We start from the raw sequence: 19,799 nt of genomic DNA on the forward strand, positions 1-19,799 counted from the left end.
ATAATCATCACTAACCATGGCCAAGTCCAGGTAGTATAGCTGGTTAAGCAAAGATGAGGCGAACAATTAAAGAAATAGATATCTTGAAGCCAATGAAAGAAGTTATTTCTTGAAACAAATTAATCCTCTAACCATTCTACAACAATAAAATGAAAGAAGCAAATATGTGAAAGTGATTAAGGGAACAAATTAATCCTAACCAGCCTACAACAATAAGGAATAGAGATGCTTGTCATTTGGGAAGTCAGGATACTATCTGCACTAGCGCTGCACCATAATAACACAGGCAGCACTGTAGCTCATGAATCGATGTCAATCAGTTACAGATGGCCGGTAGCTCCTCCTAAGAGATGTTAACAGAACTTCCAATGGTTATTGCAGTTTACGCACGTCACAAAGGTGGTCATAGGTTCATCAGCACTCCGAGTTTGCAACTGGTAGTAAGTAGTCTTGCGTTGCCCACATCGACCACACTTGAATTGATCAGTTGTGGCCTTTGGAGCAGCTCCGAGCTCACAGTCAAATAAAGCCTTCTCTTTGATTTGTTGGTTCTCACGCTGTCGTCGATCGCTTGCCATTTCTTCTGGGCCCATTTCAAGAAGTCTCTCAGGCATCACTTGTCCAAGAAGTACTTTTCTCCGGAGATCTGGGTTCTTTGCGTCCTTAATATTAAACATTAGAGATCTATATTTTAACTTGTGGGCTCCACTGGATCGACCCCATTTTTCAAACATTACAGACTCCACTGAAACAGCAACTCGGATGGGGTCACATGCATTCACTGCATCCATAATATCTTCATCAGCTTCACCAACAACTTTGGATAAAGCCTCAGAAAGCAGTTCCCGGACTTTGTCCCGCAAAGCATCGTTACATTTGCTTATAGAAGTCAGCTTTGGGGGACCAACAATATTATGCGATGGCTTCTTCACACCAGACGTTTGCTTCTCAACCTTGATATTTTCAGCTTTTGAAACCTTTAGAAGGGGAGTTGCCTTGACATTCTCTGGATTTGCAGTAACAGGTTTTGGAGATTCTTTATCCTCCAAATCTCCATTTTTCTTATTTTTAGTCGTTTCCTCAATAACTATGTTCTTCCATATATCAATTAGGTCAGAAGCCAAAGCCTGAATCTTCTTCGTAGGATGTTTTGTGAGGGTCCGAAGTCGCTTCCCAACCTGAAATATAAATGTTTACTCAAGGATAAATATTTAGAGCAAAGAACAGAAATTCCAACACAAAGTTGGAAGAAAACATATCAAACTCATCCCATTTTAGTTCATTTATAGTATAATATAAATCAAGAAGCTTCTGAAAGGCATTATTTGCAACATGACCATACAGACTAGGCACTATATATAGAGACAGAGAGACTGAAACCACCACCACCACCACCACCCCACACAACATTGGTGTATAAATACAAATACGAAACTACAAAGGACGTCCACCCACATCTCAGTGAAAAATGATAGATTTAAAGAAACCCAGTATGATATAAAAACTTTCATTAACAACAAAATTGCAACTGGGAACAAGCTCCATTCTTTGGATTGGGAGAGGTGTGAGGAAAAAAATAAACAGGACCCAAAAAAAGTGTTTGAGGTTAATAAATTTTTTTCTCCTCTTTTCCCAATTTTATTCCCCTAGTGTATAGAGAGTGAAAGTTTTGAAAATATACAAGTTTCTAAATAAATTTCATCATATTTTATTTTTCTTCGTAGTTTCCGCAAACAAGACAAGAGAATCTCAAATTCCTTACTATCGGTTTCCTTTACCTAGTACTTTCCAATATTCAATTAGAGTGGAAAAGTTTTTGATGTCCTAAAGTATTAGAAACTTTCATTTTAGGATGCACCCAGTATTGTTGTGACTACCAAACACAAACAACACATTACACATTCGGTTGATAATAATAATACCCAATATTCAATTGGAGTGAAAAGTTTTCGGCGTCCTAAAGCATTAGAAACTTTCATTTTAGTATGCATCTGGTATTGTTGTAACAAACAACACATCACACATTCCATCGATGATAATAATCAACAAACAACACAAGCAACACATTACACATTCTATCCATAATAATAATAATAATAACAATAATAAAAATTCGATCAATAGGAAAAATTAACAATAATAATAAATATAAATAAAAATAGGAAAAAATAAACAAACCAGGATATCAATGACCCTCTGTTTGGTTTCTAAAAGAAGATATCAAGAAAAACAGAATTTCGAGTATTATATTAATGGGGCGAATCTTACTTTTTGGGTTATTTGATTAAAAGAGACAAGACAAATGCATACTTGGAAATGACCTCCATCTTCTAGAAAGATGAAAAATATCTTCTTTTGAGCCAAAAATACCCTTCAACGATTTCGGTAAAAAAAATATTCAGGATAAAAATGTCAAAATGACTACAATTTTCACATCAAATTTGCTTTTCCAAATATGGATATTATCTCATTCCTTCTAATCAAATATTTCTTTCCTTTTTCCCCTGTTTCCGAATGATGAAAACTTTCATTTCTTTTCTTTTTCATCAATTTCTCAGCAACCAAACAGAGAATGAGATAAAAATAAATAAATAAATAAAAACGAGCACATTTTCTAAAAATGAAATTCCCATTTCAATACTACGAAAATCAAACAAAAAAACTGTCAAGAAAGAGAGAGTACCTGAGTGGAAACGAGAACCTGGTAGGTGACCGGAAAATCCTTGAGTTGCTTCAAAGCGTCAAGGCATCGTTCCTCTTCAGACGGAGCTCCGCTGTTAACGGCAGCAGCGTCCGCCGCTTTTTTCGTGGCTTCGAACAACTCAAGGAGCTCTTTCTCCATCACTCGCCACAAAAACTTTCGCTTCAAAACACACAAATATATGATAAGCGCCAACCAAAACAAAAAAACAAAATCCAGAATTATAATACAGACAGATTAAAGAGAAAGAAAATAAAATAAAAGACAAACACAAAGTTTTTTTTAAAAAAACAAAAAAAAAAGTGTAGATATAAAACCTGTTGATGTTGATGGGAAACAATGAGAGAAGCTCGACAGTTAGGGCTGGGGTTGGTGTGGAGAAGAAAAACCCTTATGTGATTCTGTGAGAGGGAACGCAGGAGTTTCTGTTTTGTTCGGTGTCAGGTACTGAAATGGAAGTCGAGAGAAGTGTGAGATGGACGGGCTGTAGCTATGCCACGTGTTGGAAGATGGCTTGGCTTTTGGACTGGACTCCGAAGCTGGGAAATCGGAACTGGTTGTTTGAATCAAGCCCATGAATGTCTCGAATGGGCTGGGCCCATTTTGACCTCCACTCTTCCCACCATTTTTTATTTACTTATGTATTATTTATTTTTTACAACCGTTTGGAATTTTCTATTTTTGCTTTTAGACGGAGATAATTGTTTCAATATATAACAGATTGAGGGGTGTTATTAGAACCTTCTAGATCATTTGGAGTTTGAGAAAATGTCATATAAATATAAATAAATTTAATTTTAAGATAGAAAAATTAAAAAATAGAATTTCTTACCTTTAATTTTTTTTTAATGGGTCTTTATGAGTAGCTTTATAATTAGATGTTAATATTTTAAATTTAATCTCAACCGTCCAAACTAATGATCATTATTTAGATGTCAAAAACCATAATGGATTGGACAAAGGATGTTGCGCCACCACATGTATGTTGATAGGTTAGTATTAACCATGCCACCACTTTCATGTCAAAAATGATGATTAGGAAACATCAACCTAAAGGGGTAAAAATTGTGATAAAAATAGAAGGACATTGCAATGTTAGATTCTGATTTGGCAAACCTTTATTAACTTCATATAATTAAGGAAACCTTTATTAATTTCATATAATTAAGGAAAACACTAAGGTAATGTTTGTTTTTTTTATTTTTTGCTGAAAACAATTTATTTTCAGGTTGTTTGTTTTTCTATTTTTTCATAATTTATTATAAACTTTTTACTAAATAAAAAAATCCAAAATATGTAACATTTTCTAAATAGAAAAAATAACATAGGTTTTTCTTTACTTTTTAATACTTAATAAAAATAAAATACTACAAAAACAAACAACCTAATATTTAACACTATTAAATATTAAAATTTTATTTAAAATTAAGTAAAAAAATAAACACCACCTAAGGTATCGAATACGGTAAAACCCAAATCATTATGTAAAGATACAAATATGAGGGCATGTTTGAAACTTTGAAATAGAGAGAAAATGGTATATCAATTCTATTTTCATTCATTTATTCATTAATGTATTAATGAATAAATTGATTGCCACTTAGAGTTCTCCCTTCTACATGGATTACGGTTCACCCCAATTTAATCTTATTTCCACATCAATTCCCACATACCACGTACCAAACACAACTTCAGTATATAATGTATATCTGCCAGACATGTGTAATAACTTTAGGATCATGCACAGCAGCTCTGGCAGGCTGAGGATCTTCAAATGTTACTATGTTTCTACCACTGCTTAGTCTAAGCATTCGAGTTGATTTTTGTTGCGAGTCATATGAATGTCGAAAGAGAAATGATAAATGCAGGGGGGATTACCGATTAGGCGATTACCACTTCATTCTTTGTATGATCACTAAAAAGAAGGAAGCCATGAGAGAGATGTGCAACTCAAATAAAGGGGTGAAAAAAAACCTCAATAGAATTCAATTCAGAGAACAATCAGAGACATATGAATCTGAGTTTAATCCCAGGACTTAATGCCAAAAAGGCCTCAACATGAAACTAACAAGAATCATGGAAAACTGCATTATTTGACTCTAACTCTGTTTACAGTTTTACCATCAGCAACCCAATGGATGATATCAGAAAGTATTACCAGCATATATCCCTATTCACTTCTCTTCAGGGTCTGGCTTCTCCAAAAAGGTCTTCTTCAACCAGTCAAATGGCTGTCAATTATTTTTAAAAACAGAGTGTTAGCCATTCCACTTTGGTGAACAACAAAATATGTAAAATAATATCACATGAGCAAACAAGTTCAATAAATAATTTTAACAAGGTGAAAAGTACTGGATTTTCCGTTTCAATCGCATTCAACAATGTATTTTCGATATCAATTGAAAGGGCAGGTATCCTCTTAAGTGTCCAAAAAGCAACAAGCATAACATTAACATATCAGTTCAGAAACTGAACTTGAGAAATAACAAATACACAATTCATCATGATGGGAACAATATTGAAACCTTGAAGGCCCTGCTCGATTCTTCAACTACCAATGTTCATGGGGAAAAAAATTTATAACTGAATCCCATCTGCACAATCACTACCTTGAAAATGGTTCTATTTGCTTGTCTATAAAATAACATGTGTTGCTTGTGCCAGAGTGCTGAACCTGATGCATTATCTTAACTATGAGAAGCAACATAACACTCACTCAAGCTATGATATTCTTGGTTATTACATCCAATATCATGCTACTGTTCGATTTGTCAAAGGAATAATTGGAATGGAAAACACATTTCATCCTAATATTAAGTTATTTTTCAAATAAAAATTGAATTGTTTCCTGTTGTGTGTGTGTGTGTATATATATATATGAAATCTTTCTCATATTTAGTATTATTTGAAAATCCCTCCATAATTTGTTTTTGAAGAGCTAATTTTTATCTCTTTATTAATACAAAATTTTATAAATAAATAATATTACATTTCTAAAAAAAAAATATTTTTTTAATTAGATTTTTTTTTTTTTTGTTTTCCAAAGTGACTAAGATGAAAAGAAAAAAAAAAGAAGAAAATAGATAAGCAAATATAATTTATGATTCATGAGATATCTATATCTCATCACTCCTCATAGGATTATTAAATCTTATATATAAGGGATATGAAAAAAAAAAAAAATGTATTCATTCAGAATCAAATATGAGATAGAATATGATATCCCACCTCTTAAACTATCCCAAGTTATATTGAGCATATCAGAACATAAGCTTAAAGGATTTATACATTAAATTTCGTCTATTTCCCAAATTTGAATTTTCCAATCTCAAAGTAAGAACCTTTATTTGCATTATAAATCAATGTACACAAAATGACCAACTGCCAGCTTGCCAGAGATTTCTAGGTCACATTCAAGGACTTCTGGACAAAACATCAAAATGATATAAATTAATACATGCCACTTATCAAAAAAAAAATGCTGATATATAGATGAAGAAAGTCTTAGCACAAAGAAACCGTTTATGATCAATGAAAGTAATGCCAAAAAAGACTCATCACTGAGATGGATCCAGATTCCGATACTGTAAATATCGCAAATGAAGAGTTGAAAAACATCGTTGTGCAGATGTCTACAATGGAAAGAGAAAGAAAAGTTAATGTTATGCATGGTTTAAATCATTGGCTGAGACCTGAATGTATCGTCAAGTTCAGTACACAAGTCAGTATTGTGGGGTTTAATAATAACTCGATTTTAACTCCTATGTGATTCGCTTGACTTGAGCAACACGCAAGACAACTCGGAGTCACAAGACCACAACATAGACCCAACAAAAATGGAAGAAAAAAACAAATAAGCTATACATTTCTCAAAGATTCCTCTCATCAATCAAGATATACCTTAATGCATGAGTAGGAACAAGAAATTTTCAAGATATTATGGGTAATCTTGGTGACTCCATCTAATTTTGTTAATTTTGTTAATTTTCAAGATATTATGTTAATTTTGGTGAGTCCATCTAATTGTAATTATTTTTCTAAAATTTTTCATTATCTTTTAGATTTTTTTAGGTTTTTTAATTAATATATTATCTATATCACCAAATATCAATCCAAAATACCGAGACTGATGCACCTCAGTACCTACTGAATCAACTACTTATACCATGACTTTGAACCATGCTACGTTTATTTATCAATTTTGTTAAGTCCATCCAATTATGATTATTTTTCTAAAATTTTCCTTTGTTTTTAGAATTTTTTTTGAGGTTTTTAACAGTATATTATGGGTAATCACCCCATACCAATCCGAGATACTAAAACCAATGCATCTCAGAACCTGATGAGCCAGCAACTGAGACCATTGCACTTAAAGGACCTACTTAGATTAGGTCAAATGTGATAGATATTTATTTATCAATTTTGTAGAGTCCATCTAACCGTAATTATGTTTATAAAAATTTTAATTATTTTCTAGAATTTTTTGAGCAACTGCTATATTATGTGTGCCAGTGCCAACGACCAATGCTGATCAGAGATACTGAGATCGATGCACCTCTCAAGCTGCCCCCAGAAACTTATACCATGACTTTGAACCATGATGCCATGGCGTTGCAGGGCATAAAACAAAGAATAACAGAACAAACACTAACAATACATATCCATATTGGCAGGTGAAAGTCATCTCTGCTGTTTCGACTCTAGCAATACAAATACCAAAATACACAAATACCCACAGCACGAATGATTGAAAAAAAATGTATGTCGCACTCAAATTTGGAATCTCAATAAAATCCTATTCAAAAAGTTCTAAAAGGCATCGTTTGGGTTCCATCTGGAAGTTTTGATTTTATTTTACTTTTTTTCTAGATTTTGGGTCTATCACATTCAAAAATTGATTAAAAATCCCTTGATATAAGGAGGCACCATCTGGATCTCGGAGAAAGGAGGAAAGATAGCGAACAATACTTTTCAAAAATCCAAACGAAGCCCTCCAATGTGTAGAAAAAAAAAACACAATTCGATGAAACTAAACAAAAAAAAAAATCTGAAACTGAGATCCAAAACCACAGATAAATCCTAAATATTCAAAAGATAACAAGCATGATCAAACAAGAAGTCTTTTATGAGAAATGATAGAGATACCTGGACGAGATAGAGGGCGGTGGTGACTCCGGCGACACCCCATGCGGCAGCGGCCTGGATGTCCACGGGTTGGGGACGGACGGAAGGCTTGAGGAACTTGAACATGGCGGATCCGCTTGGCATTTTTTTGATCGAATTCGAAACCCTAGTTAGACTTTTTTGAGCTTCGGGCTTGGATTTTGATGTCCAAGGAATCGAGCCTTGGAGACATAAATAATAAATACTAATCCCAAGTGATCACCGTCCTTTGTTTTTATTGGTCAATGTGAAGGTCTACGGTTGTTTACAATGGATCCTCCACGTGCTATCTCTACCTTGTACCAAATCTTAGAATTAATTAATGAACTATTGTGGTCGTTTTCTTATTCTATGTTGTCAAAATTGAAACCAATTCTTTAATGTGACGTTTACTCCCACAAAAATGATTTGTTTTCTTAATTTTAAAAAAAATGTCTTAATTGATAAAAACAATTTTTTGAAAATTAAGTTTTAAAAATGGAATATTTAGTGCTGACATGTTTTAATTTAATTTAATTTAATTTATTTTTATTTTTAAGGACTACTTTAGTAAATAATTATGTAAATATATTACTAATAAAAATTATTTTTAAAAATATTTAAAATCTATATATATTCTAGCTCTCATTTCCCCTGTCTGAGAATTATGATTTTGGATCCAATGTCATACCTTTTACAAAATGTCTAGAATCTCAAATCAGACAAGAAGGCCTTTGAGAGAGAATCAAGAAAACTAGGAAAAATACATTGGCATTGAGTTTTATCTTTCCTATACTATCATCTCCCTCAACTCATCTTGCAGATTAGCTAAACTGAATTTGAGAGCTGGTTCTCACACCTCTCACTGTCATCCTTCTTTACCGTTGGCCTGCGGCCCTTGTCTGGACCGCCGATGATGCCCCATGTCTCAAATTGCCTTTGTCGAGCTCTGGCCCTCTCTTTCTCTTCATTAGATTTTGATGAGTAACAGTATGGACAAGAGACTCCATACTCCCACTCGGGGGCTTCCATGTCGGCATCGCTCACTGGTTTCTTGCACCCATAGCAAAGCTTGAAAGTTCCCTGAGCTAAGCCATGGTCGACAGAGACCCGCTTGTCGAACACAAAGCACTCGCCCTCCCAAAGGCTTTCGGTCTCTGGAACTTCCTCTAGGTATTTCAGAATCCCACCTTCCAAATGATAAACCTGATGAAGATTTAAAGTTAAGAGGCTGCAGAAAGTTAGAAATCAACTAATCCAGAAAAGATTCACAAATTGGTTAAATGCCATGATATGATATTGTTAGTTTGATGATAAATCTGTGGAGATGCCCCAAAATTGAAATTTTGATGGCTCGCTAGAATGAATGCATTTTAGCAAGTACTTTTGGCTCAACTGAAGATGGATATGCCAAAACCTTTCCATGGATCCAAACAGTAACACACTATGTTCATTAGGATGTCTGGCAGAAACTAGGGCCCAGATGGGGAATTTACCTCTTTGAAACCTTTGCTAAGGAGAAAACTTGAAGCTTTCTCACACCGTATCCCACCTGTGCAGTACATGGCAACCCGTGGTGGCATTTTCTCTCCTTGAACCTCTGCTTGTTTCTTAGGGCTTCCATTTGAATCATTTGCCTCCACCTGAGAATGCTGGCCATCTGGTTCAGCAAGTTGGAACTGATCCTCCACCCAAGATGGGAATTCCCGGAATGCTGTGGTATATGGATCAACTGCCCCTTTAAACCTCCCAATTCTAGTTTCATAGTCATTGCGCACATCAATCACCACCTGAATATGTAAAAAGTCAAAACAATTTATGTGGGGTGGTGGGGGGGAGGGCAATGAACCATGAAATAATAGCAAAGGTTAAGGATCAAACTCTAGGTTTGTACCCACCCAACAGGAGTTAAAATGGATCTAAAGGGAAAAAGGTTCCTAATAGAGCTGGTCTAAGATATTGAACTGAATTTCAGCAAATCAAAGAATATTTACTTACCACATCTGGATCACTAATCAATGCATTCCAATCCCTTGGGCTTACATACTTCCCAACTCTTTTGGTAGGTGACACAGTAGGCATTCCAAGAGAAACAATCTGGTTAAAGTATAAACAAACCAAAGATAAAAACTACATTGTAGAAAGTATGATATGAGGTACTGCACAGGGTTAATAAGGAACAGAGAATCTTTAATCCAAATAGCTACCTCTTTCTTCAACTTGACCCTGACATGATCCCACCGGAAGGGTGCATCTTCCCCTGCTGCAAGAGGAGAACTGTTACTGTGTCCATGATGGATTGCTTCTTCCTCGGGACTCACAGGTGACTCAATCTGCCTTAGCCCTTTTAGGCGGTCATCAGTTTGAATGAATTCAAGAACTCTTTCCACTGATTCCCTGGTCCCACATATGCTGCCGTTGATTCCTTCTGGTGCAAGAATAATACCACCTGAAACACGCTGAACAGGATCAGCTCGGTGAGGTACTGTCAACTTGGACGCCAAAGGCCAGAAGAATGAGTGAAAGACGAATGATGAGTCATTATGGAAACTTGAGTTATTCTGCTCAAATCAAAGCCATGGCACTCTACTACATAACATCAAACTGGTTTTATTGTTGTGTCATTAGTTCAAAAGGATGGCACCCTCTTCTGATCATAGCACCCTATAAGCACACACCATTTTGAACACTCGTCTCTAATCAAGGCCCAAAATGCAAACCTTCGAGAGTTTCAATACATCCACCACGTTTATATCTTAAATCAAAAATATTTCTGCTCTTGAAATTGATCCAAAAAATGGGAAGCAACTAGCTTCTCTTAAATGCATACTACTAACTTATGCCTCATCCCTCTCTATTGAGACCAATTCACACAAACTTGTTACAGCTAGAATAATTCTTTTCTGAGTTGATTTCTATTAGATCCCTAATTCCTATTTTAATTAGTTTCTAATTCTATTTAGTTTCTGTTTAGTATAGGGAATAAAGAATCCTTAGGATTAGTAGTTTTTATCAGGAGGAGTTTTATTTTTAATAGGGTTCTACTTTCTATTAGGATGAGTTTCTATTTCGTAGGGAATGTAATAGAAAAAAACTGTTCTCACTTCTCTCAATTTTGCATCTTTCTCTCGGGCCTTAAGAAAACTATCAACCCAAAACCAGATTCTGGAAATTCAACATCCCATGGAAGTCACTTAGGAAGAGACTTTGCTAGCAGACAGCAAAAATGAACCCAACTCCACGTTTTTATTTTAATCATTTTCTGGTTCGATTCATCTACATTTTTTTTCAATCAATAACAGTATTCACAAAATCTACCATGAAAAAACAATTCGAACAAATCTCAAAATTCCACAAATTACAGGAACTTATTTTAAAATTAAAAGGAAAATTGCTTCCACACAGCAAAATAACTCAATCAATGATTCTATCTTTATCATTTTCTGGTGTGATTCAATCCAGATTCCTGTACACTAATGTGTACATGGAACAATACCCTAATGAACAAAAATTTCAGAACAAATAAATATAGCATTTTTTTGTGAAGTTGAAAACTGAGAGAATTACCAGTTCCTCACAGAGGGCCTTCAAAGGCTTTCGCAAATCCGCGTGGTCGGGAAAATCGGCGAACTTATAGAAGGAGACCACCACGAGGGAGTCCCTTGACTGGACCTCTGAATCTTCTGAAACTACAACGGGAGAAAGGGTCACAGAGAAGCATTTAGAGAGAGTGATGCTCTGGGGAAAAGCCTGGGAACTGGAATTGGAATTGGGGACCATGGGGTTGGAAAAGAGGGAGAGGTGTGGAGTTCTGGAAGCTTCGGTGGCGGCTTTCATGGTGCGGTGGAGGCTGGGGTTAGGGTTAGGGCTGAGGTGTGAGGAACAAGAGAAGAGCATCCTCACCGAAGCCGCTATGCACCTCAGCACAGGCGATGATAGCATTGTTCAACCCTCAAAATTAAATCGTGGAACATCTTATAATTTAGGAGTCCAACTTTTCATCCCCACCGTTCAAAGTTTAAGGTAAGATCCAAAATCATTATATTAGGATACAAAAAGTGGATCCATACAAAATAATAACACCTAATAATCCAAATAATATGATCTAATAAATCATATTTTTTAGTACATACCAAATCGATGTAATAGTCCATCCTACAAATTATATTGTCAAAATATATTATCCATTAAAACTTTATTAAAAATTTAAAAGATTTTTATGATATGACATCTAAAATACGAAAATTAATAGTTAAAGTTCTTCATTTTGTTTAGTGAAAAAATTTATTGTATTTTTATTATAATATATATAGAAAAAGCTAAGTTATTGGAGATGTATCAATTATAAGCAAATGGGACTAAGGTACGGAAATAGAATAAATAGAACCTTGAAATGTTACGGGAAGAAATAAGTTATCAAAGTCTATCATAAGTCATATAACCATGTTATATTATTATACCTTATAGCAATGATAAAAATATCGCAAAATTTCATCGATATATCATGTGTCGGTCATCTTCAGCTCAACATATGACATAAAAATATCGATGTATCGATATTTCAATAATTTATCATAAATTTGGTTGATTTTTCGATGATATCATATTTTTATTGAATTTTTGACAATTTTCTCAATATTTTGGTCTAGTTAATGCAGGCTAGCTCAGTCAAAGTGCAATCAAACCTTCAAAAATCTCAAAATGTTGGCTTGTTGTTGATTGTAGACTCTTCATTTTGTCCCCTTGGCACGTGCTTTTCTAAGTCTTTACTACATCTCCATTGGTGGTCACTATTTCTCACATTTTCACTATTTTTGGATCTCTTTTGAAAATATGTCTTGGAGGGATTAGGTGAATCCTGATCATGATTTTAGTGGCCCTAGGTTTAGTTTAAAAGTAGTTTAGAAGCCTTCTTCGAGTTTAGTTTAGTTTAGAAGTAGTTTATAAGTGTTCTTTGAGTTTAGTTTAGTTTAGAAGTAGATTATAAGTGTTCTTTAAGTTTAGTTTAGTTTAGTTTAAAAGTGTTATTTGAGTTTAATTTAATTTGGTTTGAATTTAGTTTAATTTAGAAGTAGTTTAGATTAGTTTCTTGAGTTTGGTTCAATTTAGAAAGTGAGATTAGTTTAGTGAGGTTGGTTTACCCTAGTGAGTCTTAGAATAAGTTAGGAAGCTTTGGTTAAGAGCTTAGATGAGTCTAGAAAGTTTTAGTTAGAATAAGATTAAGGTGATGTTTGTTTTTTGGCTGAATAGAACAAACCAAAATATTTGGTTGAATAGAACAAGCCAAAATATTTGGTTTTTTCTATTTAGTTAAAAGTAATATGTTAATATCAATCAACATAACTAAACTAAACTTATTGATAACAAGTTTACTTTAATTATATTGGTTAATATTAACATGTTATTTTTACCTTAACAGAAAAAAACAAATATTTTGGCTTTTTTTGTTTAGCCAAAAAAACAAGCACCTCCTAGGTGTTAGTTTAATTAGAGAGTATTAGTTAGAATTAGGTTAGTAGGTTGAATGAAGGTTAGAGAGAGTTATGTATAGATTAGTGAAGTAGTATAGATAAAGAGAGCTTGGAGAGTAAGTTAGGAATTCTCTAGAAGGAGGATGAAGTAGTGTAGGATAGGGAAAACTTGGAGAGTAAGTTAGGAATTCTCTAAAAGGGGGGTAAAGTGGTGTTGGTTAGTAGTGGCTTGGAAAAGAAAAAAGGGGTAAGATAAGAAAAAGAAGAGAAAAATTAAGCTATAAAGAAAGAGAATTTTGAGAGAACTTAGAGAGAAACAAGGACTATGAAAAACTTGAGAAAGAGCTATGGAGAACTAGAGAGACCATCATCAAGTTGAAGAACATCAAGACAAAAATCGGATTTGGAAACACCTTAAGGTAAGATTATTTAATTTCCTAGCTTGATTTTATTTTCTATATCTTTTTTTTCTCCAACTTCTTCTCATTTTCATGATTTTTGATGTATTAGACTAGGTTTGGTGTAGATGTATAGGCCACATGGAGTGTTGGATTTTTTATGATCACTTGATGTTGAATGTTTGAGAATCATTGATGTTTATATATTGTGAATGTTCATGAATTTTGGTAATTATTTGATATTGTATCTTGAGAATTTGGTGAAAGTAATTTGAGGTTGAATGCTTAAAATTCATTGATGTTTACAGTTGATGGAGTTTGAGGAATTTTTGGAGATAGCATGTTGATGATCATATATTAAAGTTTGATTGAAAATTATTGATGATTAGTGTGTGAATGATTGGTGTTAAACATTGTTTGATACATGATTGAAATTATTTTTATGATCAATTTGAAGAATCCCTACACATGAAATTTTCTAAAAATTGGTTTTTTATTGACACTGTTGATAGTTCATTGTACTTTTGAATTTGTAAATTGGAATTTGACCATTTAGAAACTTTTTAAAAATTTTCTAATTATTCCATGGTATTGTAGACTTCTTGAATTAGACTTTAGAATTTTGTTTGAATAAAAAATGAATTAAAAGATATAAATCAATCTTTCAGAAAGTTCAGTTTTCACTCTATTTTAGACACACACTTGTTTTACAAAATTAAATTATTAAACACCTCTTTAATTTCTTTGGATATTTTTTCCTTAATCTAGACTTCCTAGCTAGATTTGATTTTTGATACATAAAATATTAAGAAATGATTCATACAATGAGAGATATGATTTTTTTCTTCTTGTACTTACTACACAAGTATTCCTCTAGAGCTAAGAGATGTTAATTTAAGTTTAAATATGTTATGCATGTGATTTTTCCCAGTGATTATTTTTCATAAAAAAAAAAGGTATACCAAATGAGTTATGTGAATTTTTTTTTAGGACTTTAGGGCATCATTAAGTTAATTAAATAAATTAATTATTGCGTACTATGGAAATTTATTTTGTTCTGGGTGGATTGTGCTTTTTATGAAATTTGGTACTAATTGAAGCATAACTAATTAAGCTAGCCTTTTAGGTTGTAATCTTGACATAGAGGACAGGTTGCCCAAATTTTTTCATGATAAAATTTAACCTTTAGATATTTTTTTTAGATTTATTTTGTAGAGTCTTAAATTATGATCACTTGTTGATTTTTTTGTGAAGTAACTTAGTAACCTAATTTGGTTTAATTTAGTATTAATTGGGATATGCTTAATTAATTTGACCTTTTCAATATTAATCTAGACATGTTAAAAATATTATCTAATTTTTATTTTGATGTGATAACCTTTCTAGGTATTTGTTTGGAATTTATTTTTAGAAAACCGTTATTCTGCCTTGTTAATGATAATTCATATGTTTTTGACAATTTGATCACTTTTGGATATGCATGTAAACCACTATGACCATTGATTCGCATTGTAAATGAATTATGCATATTAGTTGAACTTTTCTTTAGATTAAAATCATTCATTAGATATTTTATGATGATTGATTCTCTTAGAGGGATATAAGTTAGTTAATATGCATGGAATTTATAAATGGTATACTTTACTTTCTTGAGTTTATTCATTGTCTTCTTTCATTTCCTTGATTTGAGACATGTTATACATATATAGGTTTAACCTTTGATCCTTTCTTTTGGTTCATTATCATTATTTATGTATTAACCTCATTTTATTAAAACACTTTTACATGCTAACAAGATACGCTCCTTTTCCTTATCTCTTTGTTTCTATTAGTATGTATGCTTAATTCCCATGATTGATTTGGCTTGTTATGTTTGATTTTTATATTGTTGTATACTTATCTCTTGATTTGGTGAAGTGTATATTGTATACTTTCTAAAATTGTTGCTTGTGAATTAACCATTTTTGTTTTATGGAAGCCTTTAGCACACTAATAAGGTACGTTCCTCTCCTTGATTATTGAGTGTGTTTTGATTTGTTTGAATGAAACTTGGTTATATATTTGTATTTATGGTATCCACATATTTACATATCAATTGTTATAGTTACCTTGACTTAATTAGTAGAGACTAGTTTTAGGACTTAGAAGGGTGCTACCATTTTGATATATTCCCGATAGGTAACTTGACCTTGCACTTAGAACCCGTTTGACACTGCTTTTAGTACAAGTGTTTTTATTGGAAGTGTTTCCTTCTACAACACTTTTGTGAAAAAAAACCCTTTTATAAGAATCTGAAAAAAGTTATTCTAATAATGTTTTTAATGATATATCGCATAAGTACAAAAACACTTTCAATAATAAATTACTAAAAATGACATTTATTACAAAAAAAAAAAAAAAATTATAATAAACCAAAAGATTTTATTACAAAAAATATATAAACATTTATTATATTGTTAAAAAAAACCAAAAAAAATATTTTTATGAAAGGGAAGTGAAAAATGAAGAGGAGAGTGAAAGAAAAATGGAAAATAGTGGGAAATGGTATTTTAGGAATATATGAACATCTTTGAAGTGTTTTTTTTTTTTTAAAGAAACACGTTCGGTGTTTTTCTAAATTTTCAAAATATTGTCAAACACCTATTTTTTACCTTAAAAATGTTTTAAGTGTTTTTAGGGTTAGAAAAACTTTTAAAAAGTACTGCCAAAAGGGCTCTTAGACTCAGGTTTTCAAAGACACATTTTTTTCCAAATTACGAGTCATTTTTAGGGTTTTATTTCTTATTTTGTTTTTCCTTTAAAAAAAATAAGTCGCAGTCCTATTTTTTTATATATAAAAATTAAAATTTCACAAATAAAAAGTGAGTCTCACCATTGAACACAAATGCACGTGAAAAATACGGGTCTACACAGGCGTTGGGACTCGAACCCAAGACAAAACATCCAAACAAAACCTTTAGATATACTATAATAAAATGTTACAATATTATTGTCTAATAATATTTAATGTAACTTAATAATACATGTACACTTAACAAAATTTATATTTTTTATCGACACATGATATTATTATCGAATATGACAAAGTATATCATAGATATATTAATTTATTTAACAAAATAACTTCAAAATATTTATTATTACTTCTTATATTAATTTTTGTTTCATCGATATGTTGTGTCAAAATATCCGTTGATTTTTCTTGATATATTCGTAAAATCGAGTTATCAATATATCTATCAAAACCGATATTTTCATCATTGCCTTATGATCATGTTTGGAATGTTAGAATAGAAAATGAGAATAAGAAATTAATTTTATTCTTATTCACTAATATGTTTGAATTAATTTTAGAATGAGGATAAGAATAAAAAATTTATTATTATGAAAATCAAATCTCTCTCATTAGGACTTTAATTTATTCTTTACATTAAATTATGATGTACTATCATTCTGATTCTATTTTTATTCTTATTCCCCACATATAAACATAACTGAAAAATTATTTAAATTGAAATAATATTTTCTAAAGTCAAAAACAAAATTCCAATGGTAATTCAAAAAATATCTTTTAAAAAATATTATCTTGCAAACTAAGGCCATGAATTAAAAAAAAAATGTTAAATCCTCAAAAGAAAATGACAAAAAGACTAAAAAAACTAAAAAAACACTCTTACACTGTACATGTGAGTGTCAAAATCATTACCTTGGCAATGTTCCCAACAAGAAAGGACTACTTGAGCTTTTGCAACCAAGAAACCGAAGCCTAAAACAAGTTATCCTAATATACTAGTGGGAACATTTCCACAACTTTCTATCATGCCATTTTCTCATTGTCCCTTCAACAAATCCAAATGTATAACAACAATTGAGATTGCTTTTGCGATTTCTCTTTCTTCAATTTGCATTTTTTGTTTTTTTTTGTTTGTCCATGTACCATACTACTTTTCCATGAATCCATGAATAAGAATAATGTTGAAAAGTATAGATTCAAGGACAAAGATTTTTTTCTTTTTGAAAAATTGGTGTGCATTCAAGGTTAAACATTGAAGTTTCTATCAAATGACATTTAATTTGATAGTGTTGGTAAACAATCTTTTTAATTATCAAAATCTTTTATGAGTAAAGTTATAATTGATACTCAATTGATGGATGAGAGTTAACTTTAAGTTTGGTTTCAGTGAAGTACTAATAAAAAAATTGTGAGAAAATAGTAAAGAAAGAAAAAAATGGTAAGGAAAAATGTTTTTAATGGAAGATAAAAAAACAAAATCAAGTATAATTAAAAAAATTTAAAATTTAAAATTATTTAGTTTTTATATATAAGATAAAAAATAAGTGAAATTTTTTTTGAATGGGTATATCAAAATAATTTATTGTGTTTGTTTTTACTTATTAGTATATAGATATTATAATGAAATGGTATAACTTATGTCTTTTTTTTTTTTTTTGTATGTTGACTAGCATATTGATATTGCTTTCTAATTTTTTTCGTAAGTGGAGAATAGAAAAGCCTTATGCATTTTCTCAAAATTTTACCCCCACAAACATAATATTTTGGTCATGTATAGTTTCTTCTTACTGTTGGCCCTCATATTACTAGATAAACTATGCTAGTTTAACTATTTTTTTAAAAAAAAAAATTCTTAGCAAAATGTTAAAGCAAGGTGGGAGAAACATACCAAAAAATGGAATATATTCCAAATACATGCAGATAGTGTTCTTGTTGACTATGCGAATGGACGTCGCCCAGTTCTTTCTATGAAATGGTTGGAGGTGGACATCGTCTATATCCCTATTAATGTTTGAAGTATGCATTGGGTATTGAGAATAGTTCACCTTGCTCAAAGGAGAATAATTTTATATGACTCTTTGATAAGCATTGATAATGATAATCGATTGAAAGACGTCATCATACCTTTAGCTAAATTGTTACCAAGTATTTTGCATGTCATATCATATTATGGGGAGATTGGTGATCCTAAGAGTGACCAACAATGGGACATCGAACGGTTGTAAGATATTCCTCAATAAGAATATGAGCAAGTAAACAAATATCTAAACTTTCTTCTTATCGTTTGTCTTTATGTTTTATATAGTAATTTTTTTTAACAATCTTAATTTTGATTACTTGTGTTTCATGCAATGGTGATTGTGGAATGTTCTTAATTAAATATGCAAAATACTTAATGTATGATCATTCATTCAGCTCACTGACTGGTGCCTTTATGGATTGGTTTTGAGAGAAAATGGCAACCGAATTTTTTACTTCAAAAATTTGTTCATGTAATGGGTTTGAATTTGACTATGTAATGAATTTATATGTTGTTGAGGGTTGATTGTTATTTTGGATGAATTTGACTTGATGCTCAAAGTTATAGTTTTTGTAACGTAACTATGACTATTAACTTAATCATAATTAAGTTGTTTGTTAATGTAACTCAACAACTATTAAGTTTAAGTTAATGTAATGACTATGAACTTAACCATAGTTAAGTTATTTGTTAATGCAACTCAATAACTGTTAATTTCATGTGAAAATTTTGATTGTGAACTTTACCATAGTTAAGTTTTTTGTTAATGCAACTCAACCATTGTTAAGTTCATAAGAGTTTTTTTGTTAATACAACTCAACCACTATTAAGTTCATGTGAAAATTATGACTATGAACTTAACCATAGTTAAGTTATTTGTTAATGCAACTCAACCACTATTAAATTCAAATGAAAAATATGATTGTGAACTTAGCCATAGTTAATTTCTTTGTTAATGCAACTCAACAATAGTTAAGTTCAGGTTAATGCAATCATTGTAAACTTAACCATAGTTAAGTTCTTTGTTAATGCAACTCAACTACTGTTAAGTTCAGATTAGTGCAAGGACTGTCAACTTAACCAATTAATTCATATAATAAAACTCAAACATTAACTTAAATTTTCAATTCATCATCCAAAAAAAAAAAATGTTTTAAGCATATACAAAAAATAGGCCCACAAATTCCTTTATGTCCCTATGCAAAAAATAAATAAAAATGTAGATACATAGCTAAATCATCCCCAAAAATGAAATTCAATGGTAACACTATTA

At 31.7% G+C, this 19,799-nt stretch overlaps 2 protein-coding genes across 2 annotated transcripts; both read right to left on the bottom strand.

Moving 5' to 3' along the window:
• Window positions 1-66: 66 nt before the first annotated feature.
• LOC117928810 (transcription elongation factor TFIIS-like) lies at window positions 67-3,292 on the bottom strand. The gene is made up of 3 exons (XM_034848833.1): window positions 3,019-3,292; window positions 2,684-2,863; window positions 67-1,178 (listed from the first exon to the last, which is right to left on the bottom strand). Exons 2-3 carry the CDS (start codon window positions 2,840-2,842, stop codon window positions 354-356), a joined length of 984 nt encoding a protein of 327 aa, XP_034704724.1. The 5' UTR covers window positions 2,843-2,863; window positions 3,019-3,292; the 3' UTR covers window positions 67-353.
• Window positions 3,293-8,460: 5,168 nt separating this feature from the next.
• On the bottom strand, window positions 8,461-11,785 carry LOC117928495 (rhodanese-like domain-containing protein 7). Its single transcript, XM_034848372.1, has 5 exons — window positions 11,411-11,785; window positions 10,051-10,302; window positions 9,842-9,940; window positions 9,340-9,633; window positions 8,461-9,049 (listed from the first exon to the last, which is right to left on the bottom strand). Exons 1-5 carry the CDS (start codon window positions 11,783-11,785, stop codon window positions 8,672-8,674), a joined length of 1,398 nt encoding a protein of 465 aa, XP_034704263.1. The 3' UTR covers window positions 8,461-8,671.
• Window positions 11,786-19,799: the final 8,014 nt, after the last annotated feature.

Source organism: Vitis riparia, chromosome 13, assembly GCF_004353265.1.
Source record: "Vitis riparia cultivar Riparia Gloire de Montpellier isolate 1030 chromosome 13, EGFV_Vit.rip_1.0, whole genome shotgun sequence".
Taxonomy (NCBI): Eukaryota; Viridiplantae; Streptophyta; class Magnoliopsida; order Vitales; family Vitaceae; genus Vitis; species Vitis riparia.

What these genes read in the sequence shown, in the direction of transcription:
- LOC117928495 (XM_034848372.1), bottom strand. Translation starts at nt 11,785, where the DNA reads ATGCTATCATCGCCTGTGCTGAGGTGCATAGCGGCTTCGGTGAGGATG. An exon ending in TGATTAGTGATCCAGATGTG is followed by an intron (nt 9,634 to 9,841) that starts GTAAGTAAATAT and finishes TTACATATTCAG; the next exon opens with GTGGTGATTGATGTGCGCAA. An exon ending in TTAGCAAAGGTTTCAAAGAG is followed by an intron (nt 9,050 to 9,339) that starts GTAAATTCCCCA and finishes AATCTTCATCAG; the next exon opens with GTTTATCATTTGGAAGGTGG.
- LOC117928810 (XM_034848833.1), bottom strand. Translation starts at nt 2,842, where the DNA reads ATGGAGAAAGAGCTCCTTGAGTTGTTCGAAGCCACGAAAAAAGCGGCG. An exon ending in AGGTTCTCGTTTCCACTCAG is followed by an intron (nt 1,179 to 2,683) that starts GTACTCTCTCTT and finishes TTTATATTTCAG; the next exon opens with GTTGGGAAGCGACTTCGGAC.